The sequence below is a fragment of the Bactrocera tryoni genome, chromosome 3 (genome assembly GCF_016617805.1).
Source record: "Bactrocera tryoni isolate S06 chromosome 3, CSIRO_BtryS06_freeze2, whole genome shotgun sequence".
In the NCBI taxonomy this organism is placed as follows: Eukaryota; Metazoa; Arthropoda; class Insecta; order Diptera; family Tephritidae; genus Bactrocera; species Bactrocera tryoni.
In genome coordinates, this window is record NC_052501.1 from 39,341,696 (window position 1) to 39,363,531 (window position 21,836).

Sequence of the window (21,836 nt, forward strand, 5' to 3'; positions counted from 1 at the left end):
TAATTAAAAATATTTTGTGTGAACTCACTATTAAACTATACTCCGTCATATATTTTTAATTTAGATAGTTGTGGAATAAGGCGATTAAATTATGCTGGAAATAAGTAGGAGTAAATATTGAATACATTGAGGGACTAACAATGGGATATACAACAATTTCCGTTATTTTTATTTCATTCTGGTTAATACAAATAAATAAAAAGTCAAAAGTAGATACATCAAAAGTCACTGTTGTGAATAATAAAACTGGAACTTGAAAAAGAAAAGTTCTCAACAAATTTTTACTAAAGTTTTAAAATGTTTACGATGCCAGCTAATAAAATGGCGGCGTAAGTGTGTTAGTGACTGAGCTATTTATGGTAGAACCAGCCAGCGGCAGGCATCGTAAAGCAAATGTTGCTTTTTACGTTTTTCCACTACTTTATTGAAGCATAAAACATGCAAATCAATCACGAATGAAAAAGAAGACACTCAAAATTCGCTCCATATTACACAAAGATGCAGGCGAATAGCAGGAACGGCAACTGCCGCTAATAAAAAACATATATCGGCAATGCACAGCGGCAGACAATCAAAATCCCATGTAAGGAAAAATAATAGGCGTAATAAAAAAGCAGTTAGTGGAAGGTAGTTGCCAAAATTCCCTCAAACCAGGCGGCAACACATCAAACTGTGCCTGCGATTCAATGTGACTACGGAAGAGAGGGATCGCATGCACACATATTTAGTGTGTGTGGGTGTGTACATGTGTATTTTTGGTGTACATATAGAAGAGTATTGCGATGATATTGTATTATTGTATGTTGTCACAGCAGCATGTGGTAAAACATCAACGAAGTATGTAACTACAAGCCACGCATTCACACACACCCACACATGTTCAGCTGAATGTTCGAAAATGTATACGAAATTAAACGCAGAGTTGTCAGGCATAAAAGACTACGAAGAACTTCACCAACACAATTGCAAGCATACTTGTGTATGTGTGTGCGTGGCAGGTGTGTGTAGCAAGGATGCCCGCAGGACACACCTACAAATGTACGTGCCGCTCAGCAAAGCAAAATATATCATAAGAGCAAACAACTACACTCGCATATATATATCTGGCTGTGTGCTGGCACAAAAACAGTTACGGTGTGGCACGGAAGCGTGTGTGAAATCAAAAACCCGGCAGGCAACAAGATAAGCAGCATAGTAAACGTGGCTGCAGCAGCCGAAGCAGCAGCAGATGTTATGCAATAACAATAGCGCCAATATGAATGCGAAATAAAGCAGATTGTAGCGGCACATACATGCACACAAATACATACACTAACCGAGCTACGAAGCAACGCTAACACTGGCATAAATAGTCGAATAGTCTTGTAGTTGTGGTCTCTTACAAAAACAACAAGTAAGAATTCAACATAACCTGTTTATAACCGTACGTTCATGCTCACCTCACATACCCATACACATACACATAACCACACACGTACATACAGACGTTCGAGAATCCCTGCCGCATATGGCACATGTGTATGTTGCCTTGATTCTGGGTAAACAAATCCACATTTCTGTTGTTGCGCAATTTGTTAACGCCTGCGGCTGAATTTCTGAATTTGTCTGCTGTTTGCCGCATTTTCGATGCTGCAACATCTTTAGCTCTCTTTATTTATTTATTGTCTGCTCATTATGTTTACTTTGCGTTGATGCTCGCACAGCAGTTGCCAAAACACCGAACCGGAAAGCAAAACAAAGACATAAAATATCAGTTAATATTTCATAAGTATGCCTTAAAATTACCGTTATGTTGCTGAATTAATGCATTGGCATTAATATCATTTTAATTCGACGTTGTTTTGTATATGTTTTGACAACTGTTTCCGGTGCATGAAGCTGTGTGTAAGCGGAAAGTGAGCAATAACTAGCTGGAAGATGTGTTTTAACGCTTATTTGTCTTTAAAAAATTCTCTTTATATTTCAATGAACTTGTTTAATCAGGAACACTTTAAAAAAAAATTTTTAGCAGAACTTTCATCATAAATAACTTCCCTTGCTTGATTACTGAGCCAAAGCTTTTAAATATCAGAAAATACTTAAAAAATGTTTGAGGCATCACTTGAGAGTTCCTAGCTTCTAACAACTACTTTTGGAGTCTTACTTATCTTGCACTCTTCCCTTAAGATGTGGAAGAAGCTTCTTTAGTGGATCTCATGTAGGAAAAGGCATCTTAAGGCCAAACATACTTCTTTTATGGGTTCGCTATCTTTAAGAATTCACCTTGCATTACCAAAAAATTCACAATTTTTTAATGAAAATTGTCACATAGTAATGACTCTTACCTTTAAAGCAGTGCCTTGCTTATTGGTTTTGGTATCATCTGTAGAAATAGAGATGAAACCAGAAAAACACTTTTCACAAAACGCCCATTGACTGCAGAGGAAAGGAAAAGATTGTAGGATTGTAATAGGCAAAGTGTTATATATAAAATATAGATATAAAGACAGATAGATAGATTCAAAAACTTTTGGGCAGTAGTGAAAACATATAGAAAGTAGATGAGACGGTCAGGCAGAAAGTGCAATTCAGACGACATTCTCTGTATTTAAAGAGACTATGTTGCTTTGTTAATAGGATTACAGGGGTCGCGGCTTATTTTCATAGGCTAATTTAATTGTATATCATCTCTAGAATATTGTCTTAAATTCTCAAGTTGATCCGAGTAATAGTTTCAAGACCGTAACGCTGCGTTGTATAGTTCACCTACATACATACATATATAATCACTTAAAAGTTCAAACTCGATTTTCTCAAAAATGTGCTTTACAAAATAATATTGAAAACACATTGTGACAAAAAAGTACGCGTAAAAATATTTAATTATTCATCAATATTTATTTTGTCGCCTTCGAAGTAATACCCATCAGATGTAATATATTTATGAAAACGAGATTCCCAGTTCACGAAACACTTTTCACAAGCACTTTTTGCGATGACCTTCAGTTCCACGGAGCAGCAGTTTCAGTTTGGGGAACAAGAAAAAATCGCACAGAGCCAAATCTGGTTAATACGCTGGTTGATCTATGGTATCCATTGCGGTTTTGATCACAATTGTAATTTTTTGAAGAAACATTCAGCTTTATCGGGACGAGTCGAGCAAGAACGCGTTTCATACCCTAAATTTACACAAAAATCATTCGAACGGACTCGCGAGAAAAGTCACGCTCTCTTGCGATCTCTCTAACACTTGCCTGATAATTTTCAAGCACCATATCCTTTACCTTTTTAATATTTTTATCAGTTGAATAGGTCGAAGGTCGTCCAGAACGAGGCATGTCTTCAATGATCTCTCGATCGTCTTTGAAAATACATATTGCTGAAATATCATTTACACGGGGAGTTTAATTGCAATTTTGGGTGTTTTTTCGAGAAAAGTCATTTAACAGCTTAAGAAATTAAGTCTAATGTAAAACAACAATTATTTTTCTTTATTGCAGTTAGTTTAGGGACATAAGTAGTCTCAAAAATTTAATGAGTTGACTGATAAATTCATAAAAAGTTAAAATTTCATCTATTATTTAATAAAAATAATAATATTTCCCAAGTGATTTTAACTTGCTGCTACAGTTGTATTTTTGGAAATGAATTTATAGACATTCCTTTGAAATTGATTTTCTAATTGTACATATACTTGTATAAAGATTCATAAAAAGTTAAAGCTTTACATACTTTTCATTATGTATCAAAAAGTGTTAGTTGCAAGTCTACATAATTTTTGAGAATGTATGCGTGTTATTTTTCATAATTACTTCCATCTCTGAAATTTTTATTTTCAGCCAAAGCAAAGTTGCATGCCAGTCATCAATTTATGCCCTGCTTTCCATGTTATTATATGTTAATGCCTTGTAAATATTTTATTATTTACCATTAGAAGTATAAATTTTTGAATTTTGCTTGATAAAATTGTAAAAGAAAATTACAAGCATATCTATTTAAGTTGTATGTTCTTTCATACTCGTAAATGCATATATAAGTATGTAAGTATATAAGTATTCAAACGCCGACCTGCCGCAATGCGAACTGGCTGTGCCTGCTTCAATCCTGATTTTTGAAGCAACAATTTTTGTATTCACCACCGAGCCAAGGTTTCGAAGCCCTGCAAGCATGTTAATGAATACCTGTGCGTATGTAAATGCAAGACTGCGTATGCATAGATGTGTATGTGTGTGATACGCTGCAGAACAAAAGTGGGAGTATGCGTTCATAAATGCGCAAACAAAAGCATATTTACTTAAATGTTGATATCGGATATGCACGCAACAGGGGGAGACTCTGTTCATGCGAATTTCTACGTCGATACAGAAAAATGTACAAATATGTACATATACATGTGTGTGTGTGTGTATGCATGTACGCGCATTTATAACGGTATGTGCTTAAGGTAGAAAGTTTGCAAGTTTAAATAGCGTCGTTATTCTCACTGAAATGCGAGACACATTGGTTAAACATACACACATATGCACATATGGAGGGAAGCATAGATATAATTGAGGTTTTGTGTCAAAGTAAGTTGTCTGCTTGAGCAAATGTTATCGGCTTAAATATGTACTATGCATACTTTTCATACCCAATATGGCGCTTAAGAGTTTATATTGATATATTTTTTATAATATATTTTAATAATATTTATTAAGTCTCAGAAAATAATTGAATATGAGAGCCTACAAGCATATATGTATTAATATGTTTTGAATGTTTCCAGTTCATGCCTGCTTTAAAGCAAAATGAATTATAAAATTGAAATATATATTAAAAGACAATTTTTCTCAGTTTAGTGTGTATTTTACAAGGACAGTACCATATGACCTCATAAATATAATAAATGGTCACACACACTGCCATACTCTGCTGTTATATACTGGCTATGCTAGATTTATAACCCACATTATGTGGGCATAAAAGCGATGTTGATATTCAATACTTTCTTTGAATGCTTATCGATTGCTAATTCTGCTCTAAAGTGCGCTACAATGACAATCGATTTTTGTCTATTTTTAGGCGCTTTGACGTATGTGTGTACTGAATAGGTGGTGCTAACTGAACATATTGATTTCAAATTCAGCTAAGTTGGTAATTTTATATTTTTACTAAGTGAATCCAAAAAAACGAATCTGGCAGTGATACGAAATTCATTAGCGATATCTTCGATTTTCTATTAAACATTATTTGAAGCATACCTGCAGGCGACAAATTTTAACAATTTGACAGGAAAATGTTAATCACTAAATAAATTAGGCATTTGAAAAACAATGAACCCAATAGAAATAAAAGAAACATTTATATGTGAAATTAGTTCACTTGAATTGAAAGTTCCATTTTTTGCGCTCATGGGAAAATAAGATCCGTATATAATTTTCTCGTTCAATTGTGCTAAAATAAATGTAAAAGAAACTACACATTTAACAGCAGGATAATGTGTGACGGCTTGTTTTAAATTTTCTATATCGTCACATAAATTGCAAAATAACTTTACATCACTTTACATAACTTTACACGCGGCGGAAAATCATTAAAACAGAAACCACACATATTGAAAAAAATTTGAGTTTTGGTTATAAAATGGTTATATAGTGGTTATATCGTATAGTAAGCGATAAAAAAACTCAAGTTCGATTTTTGATGATACGTTGGTTAGCATTTTAGGTGACAGTATAAAGCCTAAAGCAATATTCAAAATATTCTGAGTATTTTGCTTGCAAAACAGAATGAATAACAAGAAAAGGTGTTAACTTTGGCGCACCGAAGCAATAAAACTTTCAATGGTGCATTTATTACGATATATTATATATAAAAGGCATAAGAACATCTTTATATTGATTATGTTCAGTAAGTTTGTAGCGAAGCAATAATAGTTTGATCTAAAGATCTGAAGATATCGCGTCAAAAAAAATGTTTTCCATACAAGTACTTGATACCTTGTACGGCAGCTATATGTTATACTGCTCTAATATTGGAAGTTCCACAATATGAGCAGCTTCTTGAGCAAAAAAGGAGCAAAAAAAATTTCAGCGCGATATCTGAAAAACTGAGGAAAGATTTCGCATGTATACAGACAGACAAACATGGCTAAATCAACTAAGCTCATCATGCTGATCATTTACATTTATACTTTAGACGGTCTCTGACTTTGTTTATGGGTGGTACTAACTACGTGTTTGGGGTATACGTACACCTTGAGAAGAACGCGTTTAAAAATAAGCTGATGAAGTTAATTGAAGAGAGTTACATCTTAGAAGGCTGTAGTACAAAAATTATTTGAGATATTAATATATGTAATATTTTCGTATTTAATTTTTAAGGGTATAGCCAATGGAAATATGAAAAAGTCCAAATCGATGAAAAATCGAAAAAAATCGAAATCGATTAAATATCGAAAAGATCGAAATTGATTAAATGTCTAAAAAATCGAAATCGATTAAATATCGAAAAAACTCGACGTCGATGAAATATCGAAAAAATCGAAATCGATTAAATATCTAAAAAATCGAAATCGATTAAATATCGAAAAAACGCCACATCGATTATATATCGAAAAAATCGAAATCCATGAAATACCGATTTTTATTATTTACATCCTCGTGCTCGTAAATCACTCCAAATGAATATTTAGTCATATTCGAATACCAGTAAACGCTCATTATGATTCCAATTGCGTTATTCATGGTCTTAGGTTTTTCTGCTTCAGATAATCATATGTGAATGTATAATTTTTGCTAAAAAACTAACGGCAAATTTTAATTATTTATATCCAAGCGCAACCAAACGCTTTTCAATTCATTAATTTGACCGCAAAAAACGCCCCGACAACAATTATACGCATATTTAATCACTTATAAAAAAGCTTCAACTTCACGAAGATACAATTTTAATATTTCACCACAAATTATAACACACGCGTACACGCTTACGCATGAGCTGCTAAATAAGCGGATTTATTTGCCAAAAAATGAACTTTGTGCTCTTAAATGTAATTAGCATTTCACACGCAGCCGCAAACCGCACACAAACACTCACCGCCATACCGCTTTTAAGCCGCCATAAATACGAATGAAAGCTAAATAAGTGCGGGGAATTTTAAAAATAATTTATTTATCAATAAAATCGTATTTCAAACATTTTTTTCTGGTTTCAATTCGCATATACAGAAAGTAGATATATACAAATGTAGCATGCGATTAACAAATTTAGCGGCAACAATGCCAATTTTTACGCAAATCCGTTATACATAGATAATAAAATACAATTTCCGCACCGTGCCACAAGTTGCCACTAAAAAGCAAAATCTGCGAAAGGTTGCTGACACAACACATATGTGCAGGCACTCGCCGGCAAATCAAATCTGCTCGCGATAAATCAAACGTGCGATAAATTAAGGCAGAACCGAAAAAATTTCGAGCACGGCCGCGATCGCACAACTAAAAAACAGAACAACAAAAAAAATTAAAAAAAAAAATATTATACAAAAAAATTAAATTCACCAAAAAACTACAAAAAATCTCAAAAAAAAATTACACACTGCAACAAACCCACAACACTGCGCTGAGGATTACCTAACGCTAAGTGCCCGAGAGGAATAATAATCCATGGCACCGCACATATATCAATTCATTCATTTATTTGCACAGTGATGCGTTCAGCCATTCATTCTAATAAATACACGTGGGTTAGGCACACAGCAACCGGTTTATATATTTAAGTGTGTATTTTATGGGAAAATCCTCATGAAAAAATTCTACACGAGCTTTCACACCATCAATGGCCGAGTGGCAGGGCGGCGGGAGCAAAGTGCGCACGCTGAAGAGGAAAATTCACAGATTTTGTCGTTGGCGTATATACATATATTCAAATATAAATATCTATCTATAACTGGCAGCAGCAGTCGCATTCGCAGCTGCAAAAGTATTTATTTTCAATATTTTCCACAAATAGATTTTCATATACACATACACAAATAAATGTATTTATGTATCCATATGTGTGCGGTGAAATTTTTATTTTTATCTTATTCATTTCCTATTCATGGCGCATCGACTGTCCCATTTTTGTTTCCTCTTCACTTCCGCTACACTTGCAAACAATATTCATTTAAATATCCGCTATGTGATCTAACGGATGAAAGTGATATCCTCCACACATACACATACTTGCAGGCCAATACCAATGCGTGTATGCGGTATGAATGTATGCTTTGTGTGAGTGTGTGTACGTGCTTATCGTGTGAGTGCAGAGTGCACGTGAATGCGAGTACATTCATTCTCATCAACCCAAATATGCATTCGCACATAGCCTTATCTATATTCTCGCTCCAATAATACCATTGAAAAATTTTGCTTCATAAAAAAAATGTTGAAAGACTGTTATGGATTAAAAGCGAAAACTAAACTATTTGCGGCTTAAAAATTTGTAGCAAAAATATATCTATTCAGTTGAAATCAAATTTGGACATAACAGAGCGAAAAAAACGCAACATTTTTATTCACATAAAATTTTTGAAAAAAAAATAATGCAAATTGTATATAAATAGTATATTTTTATAGTTATCAACATTTTAATTAAAAATCGTGTGAAATTTAAAATTATGCTATAATTATTTCTTAAAATGCTTTCATAATTACCTTTTCAACATTTTATCTTTCAACTAAAATACGAATGTTAATATTCTGCTCTTTGTAGAGAAAGCGACATCTGCCATCTCGTTGAGTAATCAATGAATAAATTGGAGAAAAAAATCATATTTTTCTGTTAGTTTTATATAATTTGGTTTTCCGCAATTTAATTGTGTTTGAATCAACATTTACCAAAGCAAAATTAGTTCTTTCTGTAACATTTTCCAATTTTTTCGCATATTTTGGGATAAATTTCCATGAGTTTAGCGCGATTATTTCCCGTCAATAGTGGGCTTGCTAGCGTACACTTTGCTTCTCCGATAGCAACAGACCAAAAATGAGATATCGAAAGTGAAAATCTGTCCAGCGAGTGTTTGACCGTTCTCTGAGGTAAAATTGACAGTATTATTTATGTTAAATGTATTAGTTAGATTTTTGTATGAAAAGAATACTACAAAAATTTTAAATCATACTTAAAAGCACGCCGGAGTATGGATTTATTGTGGATTAGCTTTGAAATTCTAAATTTTAAAATCCCCAAATATACTAATTTTTGCATAATTGGGATTCAGCTACGCTTTCAAAAATAGCCCTGGCCGATTCAACAGCGGGGTAGGATCAGTTCTTTCACTTAGAGCTAATTTCTGTGCTAAATGAGAAAGGTATTATCGAATGGTACCTGTTAGCCATTATACCATTGAAAACTTTCAACGTTTTATTTCAATACATTTCTATAACTATTTGGAACAATTCTGAAAAATTTTGTGTAGTTGGATGGCAACCTTCGCAAAATATGAAGCTCAAGTTGGCAATCATCTTTTTAAGCGAAGAAGTCTTTCACGAAATTCGCCAGCAGTAAGTGCGGATATAAGTTCTTGAAACGGGTTTTGACAAGGCTAAAGAAAAGGGCTGATTCTCAGTAAAGTGACTTTAGTTGCTCGATATTCTTACATAAGTTGTCGACTTTGTGAGAAATATTCGAGGAAATATATCTTCATTTGTTCATTTTTTTTGCCTTACAGAACACGTCATATATGACGTTGTTAGTTAAAGTGTTTTCTAGTATCTTCTTCTCCTACAAGTTTCTTGGTATAGTAGCCATTGAAAGCGCTGCATAAAATATTATTTTATTTTAATACCCTTCTCAGAGTAAATAAAATTTACTATAAGGAAACGTCAGACATCTTATAAAATACCATATATGTACATATATAAATGATCAGGGCGACGAGCTGCGTTGATTTTTTTTTTTTTGTTTATAGTAGAGGGAAGCATCGAAAGCCGAAGTGCGGAACTTTAATCCGCTAAACCTAACCTACTCCCAACTCAGGACTCTCCCACGGAACCACCAGCTAGGTATTACTTCGTAGGAGGGACAAGACATTTAAGTCTCCTCTATTGCGCGGACTGACGGACGCCTAGTCTGTTAAAAAGATCTCAGTTTGGTCATTATGAACGCTGACGCTTCGCTGACAGCTTTCCATTTATCAGTCGACTGACACATGAGTGTCGTCAAGTTATCGACCGTAAAACTACCACCGAGTGTGGTTTTTACTGCTCCCTTGCACTTATAAAGCGCGGGCAATGAAATAATACATGTTCAGAGTCTTCTATATACTCTGTACACGTCGGACAGTTCGGACTAATGTCATTGTGGAATCTGAAAAGGTAGCTTCTAAAGCATCCATGTCCACTAAGTATTTGGGTCAGATAGAAATCTAAGTCCCCATGTCGTCTGTCTATCCACGAGTGGATGTCCGGTATAAGTCGATGAGTCCAGCGCCCTTTGGATGAGGAATTCCACCGCTCCTGCCACATTTTAGTACTCTTGTTTCTTTCCTCTGTCCTTACCGATACTGTTTTAGGCGTTGATAATTGATATAAACGCTCGAGTTCATCTCCCTGGATGTCAATGGGCGGCTTGCATTCCCCTATGGTGAGCTCTGTTTGTTCTCTATCTTCCTAGTGCTTATCAGTAAAACTTCTGTTTTTTCCTCCGCCAGTTTCAGACTCATAGAAGAGAACCATTGGCGTAGATTATTTAAGCACTCATTACATTTATTTCTCAGGTCGGCTAGTGGTTTGGCGCCTGCTACCACCATGAGGTCGTCCGCATAAGCTACTAGTTTCACGTCTGTTGGTTGCTGTCTCCTTAGCACCCCGTCATACATAAGGTTCCATAATAGTGGTCCTAACACTGAGCCTTGTGGTACTCTACTTGAGATAGAGTAGCTCTTGGTGCCTTCGTCCGTCTCAAAAATCAGCTTTCTGTTTTTAAAATAGCTCGTTATTATGTTTATGAGGTATTCAGGGGCCCGTATTTCATCCAGGGCTTTAATTATGTCTGCTCATTTTGCTGAGTTGAACGCATTTTTGACATCTAGGGTAATCAGCGCACAATACTTTTTTGTGCCACCTTTCCATCTTTTGCCACTTACTGCACATTTCGCAATATCGACGACTTCTCGTAGTGCGTCAATAGTGGATCTCTTTTTTATGAAGCCGTATTGTCTCACTGATAATCCACCGGCTTTTTGAATTGCTAGTTCCAAGCGGTTTCTTACAATGCTTTCGTACACTTTCCCAATCGTGTCGAGCATGCAAAGAGGTCGATATGATGAGGGTTCTTCTGGTGGCTTTTTTGGCTTTGGGAGTAGAACCAGGCACTGAATCTTCATGCTGCGTTGATTTAGCCAAGGCGATCTGCATATACATGAGCTAGTCCTTAAGTTTTTGGGTATCGATTTGATATTTTGCACACGGCTTTTTTCAGAAGGGTATTACAGCTCCGGTGCAATTTCTTATTGAGCAACTAAGCTAGTTTCTCCACTAAATCGAGTTAACTAATGTCCTCGCCTTCCATACCTTAAATAACATCCTACTTTCCACTGACCCAAGCACGTTTCAAAATTTCTATACTATTCAATACAATTCCCTACACTTACTTATTAATTTTGCTGTATTTTTTCGTATCATTCATTTCCTTCATTCATATTTCATTATATATATTTTTCACATTTTCCCACATTCATCAAATTTTCTCAGCTTTATTTTTAAATCTCTGACGCACCGAGGTAACTTCCTGAAAATACGCATAGCCAAGCAAATTTTTTTCGCCGTACTTTCATTACATAACCGCAGTGAAGAATATTCATTACACAGCGACAGCTCTGTGACCACATTAACGCCACCACCAGCAGCACACCACTACACACGTGTACGCATGTGTGGCTATTCGTTGCGCTGATGGACACGCACAAACAAGCCAACAAAAAACAATCCACACGTCAGTTTTTTGACGTTGCCGCTTTTGATAGAGAAAAGCGCTGAGTCATGAAATTTCGAGCAAAAATTTTGTCAGACTGCTGACGTAGGCACAAATACAGTGCGTGCGAATTCTATACATACAAATACATATGTATATGTGTGTGCGCAAAAATCGAATTTTTCGGTGCAGCGAGTATATGGTGCCATGTTTGGGGGTCAGATGAAAATGTGTTAGCTATAAATATATATAAAACGAATAAAATAAGAAATTTTAAGGAATCTTTATGGAAAATAATAATACAAAAATTAAAACTTAAGCAATTTTAGTGTATAAAAGAAACAAAAGACTAAGCTAAAATAAACATGATTAACATCACCAGACTAAATCAGCAATAATCAATATGCCTTTCAACCAAAAAAATTTCCCATCATTGGCTTACTTGCTTTTAATTACAACAAACACATATAAGCCAATAACTGTTTAGTTATATAAGCACGAAAATCAAACAGAAACTCAGTTATATAAACACATTTGTATGTACGGAACTTTTGTACCTAAAATCCAATATTTTTGCTGAAAAAGACAAACATCAACTGCTAAAACCACCTGCAGTTATTAACAGTTATAAAATCAACTTTCAACAAGCAACCAGTAAGCCAGCAAACAAAATAGCAATTGCAATGAAAACTACATGAAACCGCGAACAGCAACAATAAAAACAACAACTACTTGTATTTTGTAATATCGTGGCATTTGTGCAGAGGGTTTGCGTTCGCCGGTTGAAATGCCATTAAAAAGTTACTCATACGCATTGTAGTGCTCTATACGTTTGCCGTTAAATACAAGTGTAGCTGGGAATTTTCAAAGACATGTGCGTTACTGCAAAACACCTGCCATATAGCGAGCACAGTAATAGTAAAATAGTGAAAGCGATAAAAAAAGTTGAGTGTTGTGGTGGTCTTGCTTGCGGTCTCGGTGGTAATGCAACCACGATTTATGCCAATGACGCTACGAGAGGTGTGGTATTGGAGTGAAGATCGCATTATTAAACAGCGAATCTGCTGTTGGAACTATTAAGATTCTGTTTGCAATAATTTTAAATTAATTAACACCGCGTTGAATTTCTGACAGAAAAATAGCGTAAATTTGGAGAATTACTTTAATTCGATGAAGCTTGCAAGCAATCGTTAGCACTATTCACGCTTTTAATGATGTTAAATTAAAACATTATTTATTTTGTATTCTATTAAAGAATAGCTGTCGCTACTATTTATACTATACGCAGGTTATATTCTATTTTAGCTTAGTTTACATCTACAGGTCATTTGTAATGCAAGATGAAGGCTTATTATTAATACGAAGTTGAAGTCTGTGCTGTGCAGAACGTCAACGCGTTTTGCCTAGTAATAATCGAGACTTTATATCTAGTTCTGACACTGCATTCCGTCCCTTTATATTCTATTTTAAGTTCTTTACAAACCATACCTACTACGCCTACTAATGCTCGTACTGCTTTACATAGCCAATTATATTATTTATAGACACTTTACTGCTGAATAGCCGGTTGATTCACTGAAATGTCAATCAAAAGTCAGTCAATGTCAATTAGATTTAGAACAACAATTGTACACGCATATATTATTAACTCCCATATGTGCTACTTATAGTCGTTTAGCCTTCAAATCGTATGAGCGACCAAATTTAGAAGTGCAAATTTTGATTTAGCTCGATTTCCTCGCTTACAGAGTATTCATTTTTGTTTGTATTAAGAACCCAGTAGGAACAACTGATCGTTAGACGCATAAAATTCGAATGAGAATCGATTATATTTTGTTCTTTTTTAAAGGAACTGAAGTCGTACAAATATATCAAAAAAAATATTTTTAAGGCTTCTCTAGGCGTCTCCTATACACTATTTTATAAAAGGTACCAGCAGATGTTGTACTATGCTTTTATGCATTTTCAAATGTATCATTTTGATATACAAGTATATTAATTTTACATATAGAGCGCCCTCTTCATTCTCTTTTTATCATACTACATATTGTGCCACTAAATTTCACTCAAAATATCGATTAAAGTGTGTGGAAAGAATTGAGCGCCCCCATTCTTGGCATATTCAATTGTTGGCATCATTTCGAAAGGAAAATAATTGAAACTTGCATTATTCATGGCCGCCCATTTAGCATAAATAAGCTAGTTCCCTATATATGCGCTCAGTGTATATAGTATGTACATACATGTGTGCATGTCAGCAGGGTGAGCACACACACGGTCATTGCCAACGAGCGCTGCCAACAAATGTTATGCGAAATGTCAAAGCAATTTAAAATGTAAATGAAATTGACTTTAGAATCACGCGGCCAAGCACAGAGGGCAGAAAATAGATAAAGTTTGACGGAGAGAGAGTAAAAAAGAAATATTAGGTAATGACACTATTTTTCGCAATGCGTGAAATTCGTGGAAAGGAAATGAAGGCTAATGCACAGCTTAAATAATTGACAGTTTCAATGTACGAGTCCAGAAACACAAAAAGCAAAAAAAAAAAAAACAAACAGTATGAAATATTAAAAAAAACAAAAAAGGAAAAACCTTAACTTCGATTGCAAAGAAGCCATAAAGCATATGAAGGTATAAAAAGCTATGACAGCTATGTGCTATACTTGCTCGATCTGAACAATTTTTTGGAAATTTGCATCTTTGCCTTGAGCAACAATATGTGCCGAATGTCGTGATGATATGTCGTCGAATGCAAAACTTTTCCATACAAGGTCTGGTTTTCGAACGATCAGTTTATATGACAGCTATATGTCATACTGCTCCGATCTGAAAAATTTGTTCGGATATTATTTTCCTATCTTAGATAATAATCTGTGCCAAATTTCTTGAAGATATCTCATCAAACAACAGACTTTACCACACAATGGCATGCAATTGATCGGGATCGGTCAGTCGTATGACAGCTATATGTCATAGTGGCCAGACATTAGCCATTCCGACAAATGAATAGCTCCTTGAGAAAAAAAATGGCATGTGCCAAATTTCAAAACGAGATCTCAAAAATTTAGAGACAGACGAACAAAGAGGCGGATAAGCCTAAATCGACTCGGCTCATCACCCTCATTACTTATTTGAATATTTCAAGGGGCTGTTAAGTTTCTTTCTACTCGAATATACTCTGTTCTTATAAAAAGCCATACAAAAAAATTACTCGCGTATAACACTGAGTTTATATACTCCTTTTCAATTATTACAATTGTTGTTGTTGTGTTACGCAAGTTAAGTCAACATTGAAGTTACGAGAAAACCATCGGTATACCAAACAAATTCCTCTTTAAATACCAAACAAACTATGCTAATATTGCATAATTTCACAAATATATTATATATTTCCTCCACTTATATACTGCAAGTACATAAATTTATATAACAACTAAAGTATATTTGTTTAAATAAGCATTTGTGGCCACATGATACTGGTTAACGGTACTTAAGTGAAAGCCACTTTCCGTAATCACATTCACACACACTTAAACAGCTATGTGTGCCTGCACTGACACACTTTATTGCAGGCGAGCACTCTTCGCAAATCCACTTATTTGCGTGCACTTAGTTGGCGCCAGGTGTGCGCGAGTAATGAGGCGTCAAATGGCATTGTGATAGAATTGCCGCGCGCTGAAAATGAAGTGGAAAATTATATGCAAAGTGTCACTTATGGCAATCGATATACACTACTTTTTCAATATCAATAAATCGATTAATGTTTTCTGACCTTATAATAATTGCAATTCAGATTGTGAAGGTTCCAAGACTCGCAAGCAATTTAAGTGTGAGCAATATTTTTGAGAGTGATTTCGAGTAAGCATAGAAAACACATGACTCGCATGAACTGATGTTGATTTAGATCAGTAGAATAATTATGTCATATAATATATATAATAATATATAATATAATAAAAATTTGTGTTTGCTTTAGAGCATACTTTTCTAACTAAGCTCTATTAGAAGTCTAACCTTTCAGATAGTTTTCGAAACTTTGAACTTGATCTTAAATTTACAGAAACATTCTCAATTGAAAAATTGATTGTTCATAAACAAAAACAAATAAACACTATACCAGTGGTCGGCATGAGAGGATCTGTCACTGTGTTGGTGAGCACGAAAAAAAAGTAGCCCAGTGAGAAATTGGAATTAAAATTAAGTATCTAATCTAAATAATTAATAGTATAATGAAAATTAACAAAATGTCTTTTAAGGATATATTGCCCATTATCTTTAAAAAACTTGGAACATAAAAGGCATTGCATGGCACCAAAGGCATTTAGAATCGTAAAATATTTCTCGCAGGGCATATTTGGTTTTGCGGTATAGTTCTGCGTGATGTTAATTCGTTGCTGGCTCGACAACGACTGAACGATAGAGCGTAAGCGTACGTGTGAAGTTAGTTTGCACAATTGTGCTAAAAAATGCCGACCGCTGCACTATACCATGCCATATATTTATAAGGAGAGACCAGAGATATAAAGAGAGAAAGAGAAGAAGAGAATTTAAGCTAGAGGAGAGAGCTAGTTTGAAAATATAGCCTTCTTTAGTTAGGCCTGTCTAGAGCTTTCAAAACAGGGCTAATTTTTACAATTTTTACTGAGAGCGGGGCCTACGCCAATAAAGAGAATAAAGAGAAAAAATAAGATTTGTGTAATAGTATGTTATGGATGTCTTCGGGTATAAAAAATTGAATACATGCTAACAAGTTCTAACAAAATGGACTAGGTAAGACCATTCAAAGGGGTCTCTGCTTGCGACGATGCTGTTAGGGACTCGTGCCAACCTTTTTCGAATTACACATTCATTATACTATGTAATGCTTTAAAACCCTAAAGTGCACAGTACGTCTTAGGAAAAAAGTATTCTTACATTTTATAAATGATACGAAGTTTGTTCGAGACCTTCTAAAGATATGTATAAATGATGACCAGGACGAGTTGACTCTGTCAGTCTGTATATACGCGAACTAGTCCCTCAATTTTTCTGATATCGATCTGAAGTTTTGCATACGTCCTTTTCTCCTCAATATGCTGTTCATTCGCTGAAACCGCCGATGTGGGATCACTATAGCGTATAGCTGTCATACAAACTGAACGATCAAAATCCAGTCAGTGTATGGAAAACTCTTTTACTGGACAAGATATACTTACGATATTTGGCATGAATTGCATTATGAGTAATAATAAAAGAGTACAATCTTCAAAACAAAATTTTTCTGGTCGGACAACTATAGTACATAATTTCCATGTTTTAGAAGTTTTTTAATGGAGTCTTTTGTATATGTGAAGAATATATTAACTTCAGTGCAAACTTTTCTTGTTGCTTCAACATGTCGGAACAGTGAGGAGGTTTAGTATTATTAATGATTTTTTGAACTTATTTACTAACTTTCAGCTTGTTGTAAATTTGTAGAACTGCACACTTTATTTTGGTCTAATTTCACCGCACTATTAACAAAATACATACAAATTGGCTTTAATGCCCTTACCAATAAAAATTTAGTACGAATCATAAATATTGTAAATGGACACACACTTAAATTTCCCATTCTAACTTCATGATTAGAAATCTATTATTTTAATTGTTTAACCTTTGTGACGCACAAAAACCTATCACTTTCCAGCCCTTGCTAATTTTGCGACAATGAGAGGCACCTAAAAATCATGATTTATTTTCCATGCCAGTTTGTAAATTAAATCCAATTACTTACTCCACACCAGGAGAAATTGCACCTATAGACTGCTGACCACACCACACTGTGCCTAAGATCCATTACTTCTCGTCTCGACTGTAAGTCACCGCTCCACCAGCTCGCCTGTCTGGTTGGGACAAAATTGTCATAGTGTTTTACAAATTACTTATCTTAATCGAATTTTAATTGCTTTGCGGCGAGCTAAGGACAGTGACACTGTCCCATACAACAACAACAACAACTCTAGCAACCACTACGAAAGCAAATTAAGCAAAAGCAACATGCATTACAAACTGCCTCAGTGATTTTTATTTTATTTTCACTTTTTACTTTTTGATTTGATTTTGTTTTTGTTTCTATTGTAAGTTGAAATTTAATATTTGTGCGCTCAGCTGGCGGCGTGGCACAATGCGATTATAAAGACATTTTCGCAATGGCCAAAAATGCAAATACACCAAAAACGAAAATACTTAGGTATGAAGGTGAAACATAAATATAAATTGACACAAAAGAGCAGAAAGCTTAAAATTGCTTTACGCGGCGCCGCACAAACTTTAGGCAGGCGGATTTATGACAACAACAGCAACAATAACACCACCAGCAAATGTATACATAAATAACGAACTTAAGTCCAAGCTAAATTTAACAAACAATAACGGCGTTTGCCATAAAGCAAACGAAAAACGACCAAAACACGAAGTCGAGTAAGCAGAACGAGCAGGGCGACAGCTGAGTAGCCCGAAAAGCAATTATGAGTGGCCAAAGTCAAAGTAAACAAATCACGCACACACACACTAACACACACACATGGTTTACATAACTCTAGAGCTCGTGTGCTTGGGCAGAGGGCAAGGACACACCGAAGGCAACCAAGCAAGCGAGCAAGAAAAAGCTATAGAAAACACATTTCCGAACATTACAGCAAGATATGAAAAAGTAAAGTTTACCTCGAGTAAACAGTATGGAAATGACAGATTGAATACCACTCGGTTGAGAGTACAAACACGCGTTGGCGCAGCAGTTGGAGACACAATGGAATCAATGAGCGAATGCACAGTGTGTTGATTCTGTTAGGTAGTAGTATTTAGGAAAATGTGTACTCACACTGACCTCATTTCAATTAAGTAGATACTGTAATTTTATAAAAAATCTTTAGTTTATGATGTATAAATACTAATAACTTACTACAAAATACTAAATACTTTATAGTGTAAATAAAAAATATTTCAAGACTTCTGAGACTTTAAAAATAATTTTCCTTTGTTAAAATGTCTTTTATAGCGAAATTACCTACCAATGTAGGATGATGTGTCAGCTGATGCGACGTCGTTGTCACAGCGTTGAGCAGTACAGAGTCAGCTGCCTCCTTCATTTTTCATTACCATATTTATATCACATTATTAATTTACAAAATATATATTAGGGAATAAAATATCAATTAGTAATCTATTCAATCACACCCAAGGCGACTCAATATTTATATAGAACTAATGTGGAGGTTGTTATTTTCGCTTAATTACAAGTAATATACTTCTTCATAGACATATACAAGTCCTCAGTAACGGGGTTTTCAATAGAGACCCTATGTATAAAAGTCGATCGATAGGGTCAGCAAACGACGCCAAATTTTTACCCGCTCTTTTGATATTCCTCTGCTGTAAGGTTTGCCATTTCATCATGGAAAGATATACGATCCAACAACGAGTCGAAATTATTAAAATTTACAACCGAATTTCAGAGTCACTAGCCTCAACATTAAGAGCGCTGTGTCCAATTTAAGGTCATCATAATCGTCCTGTCAGAAAAACAATTGAACGTCTGGTGAAAAAATTTGAATCCACATTCACAGTGCAGAGTGTTCTCGAGTCAGTGGGACAAAGAAGTGCCCGTAGTTTCGAGAATATTGCTGCCGCTAGCGCATCAATTGAGGAATACTCAAATCAGTCTCTCACACGTCGTTCTCAAACGTTGGGCATATCTTTGAGATCGTTGCGGCGAATTTTACGAAAATATCTTGGCCTACATCCTTATATGATCAATGTGACGAAAGAACTGAAGCCGCTTGGCCACTAGAATCGTCATATGTTCGGGAAATGCGCTGAGCAACAACATGAAAATTATCCGAATTTTCATAGAAAAATTATTTTTAGCGATGAGACTCACTTCTGGCTGAATGGCTTCGCCAATAAGCAAAATATGCGTTATTGGTCAGGAAGCAATCACCACGTACGTATACTTCGTGAGTCGCCTTTGCATCCCGAAAAAAATAAAATAAAATCATTGGGCCGTATTTCTTTGGTTTCTACAAGCGCGCTCGTGGTGGCCATGCAAAAGAATTCGACTTCTAGAGATAATGGCGTTGAATGTACTTTCTCAGGAATAAAGAGTTTCATTTTTTATTTGAGAAACCCGTTACAATTTCATTGACTAAATGATAAGAAGACTTATTAATTTTGAGATTAATATTTAGCTAATTGAGGCAAGTTAAATATAGTTGGAATAAAGCGAATCAGTCCGGGCTTCAAGAGTCGCAAAAAGACCTGCGAAGCGCAAGTTAATGTCCATCTTTCAAATTCAGAATTTTTATGCAAATTGTAAATAAATATACGAAACATAAAATATGGTTTCAAATTGGTACAAAATACACTTACTATAATTTCTTGGAACTAACTGTAATTCTGAATTTTTTTTATTCATTTTTTTGCTCCACTTGCACCATAGCCAATAATCACTAATTTATTTCCAATGTATATTCAGTGTGACACAGGCTTTGCAAATTACCTGTGCTGCCACCCGCTTGTCGCTCTTCTTGTTTGTCAAGGCTTTGGCCACTTAGTTGTGCCGGATTTTGTTTTGCTGTTTTGTTATGCACATTTTTTCTTCGTACTGTTTGCCAGTGGACGCCACCAATTTGGTTGGGTGCAAATTCAAAGTAAACACTCAACTGTGTAAACAACAACGCCCTCCAACGAGTTCCAGATGAGTGTGTGGTGTGATCCAACTGATTGCAATTGTTGTTGTGGTTCTTATTGTTGCAATTGTTGGTTAGATATCGGGCTTGGCTGAGAGCGTGGCTGCTGGCAGAGGCATAGGCTGCTGCTGGGCTTTACACTCAATTTGATGATGGCCGGCTAAGGGCAAGTAATTTTTTTGCTGAGAACGGCACTTTTTCACACACTACAAACACACTTAGGCACCCTAGCTACAGCTTGTGTTGTCCGCATGGAACAATAAAAGCGCTGAGCCGACAAAATCGTTGTTTGTTTAAGCCAACCATATCAGTGTTTGTGAGCATGATTGGTTGTTTGTGCGCGTGTATGTGTTTGCACGTGTTTGATTTGCATAAAGACTCGACGATCTGCGAAATAGCAAAATAATATGATATTTTATTAAAAAAGATTAACGCAAACAAAGCAAAGCAAACGCCAAAGACAAACAGCACACTGCGGCAGTGGGCAGCAGTGAAAAATGCCATTATAAAGTGTAAACAGACGACTTTCAAATATCCCATTTACATTTTTTACGCTCTTCCATTACACTTTTCCACAGCAACATTTCCTTCGTGATTTCCTTTTGCAAAAAGCTAACTAACTTCTCTCCTTCCACTCTTGCCTTGCAGCCGCGAAGTCGCCGCCTTGCGTGATGGTCACCTCGGCGGCAACAAGGAGCGCCTCACCGTCGAGTGGCTACAGCAATCGATCGCCGAGATACGCAAACAACTCGTCGAACTGCAGGGGCTCGCCAGCGAAGCCAGCAAAAGCATTAGCCATCGCACGCAGAGCTACGAGGACATGGCGACGGTGCGCAACGACTTCACACAGCTGAAATTGGAGGTGGCCGCGCTGCGGGAGCGCCAGCAGCAGAGCGAGGTATTCGTGCAGGAGCTGCGCGAGGAAGCGCTACAGCAGGAGGAAGACTATAAGCGTTTGCTCTTGCGCGCCACGCCGTCGCCGACGGTCGTCAAGGGCACGCCAGCGAAGCCGGCATTGGTGTTGGAGGAGCAGCAAACGCAACAACAACTACAGCAAACAGTGCAGTCGAGCGAAGTCGATTCGGAGAATAACGAGGTGAGTGTGTTGCATGCAAATGATTTTTATAATGTGAAAAGTGCTTATATTTTATTTAAATAATATATTAACAGCCAAATTGCCATTTTGATGAGAATTAAGCTGGCTGCAAATAA

The 21,836-nt window shown here is 35.8% G+C and overlaps 1 protein-coding gene across 1 annotated transcript in view; it reads left to right on the forward strand.

Annotated features, from left to right (window-relative positions):
• Window positions 1-21,836, forward strand: part of LOC120773006 (protein scabrous) — a 94,050-nt gene that overhangs the window by 3,830 nt on the left and 68,384 nt on the right. Inside the window, exon 2 of the mRNA XM_040101927.1 lies at window positions 21,273-21,720. Within this exon, the coding sequence (XP_039957861.1) occupies window positions 21,273-21,720 (448 nt within the window). The remainder of the gene's footprint in view (window positions 1-21,272; window positions 21,721-21,836) is intronic.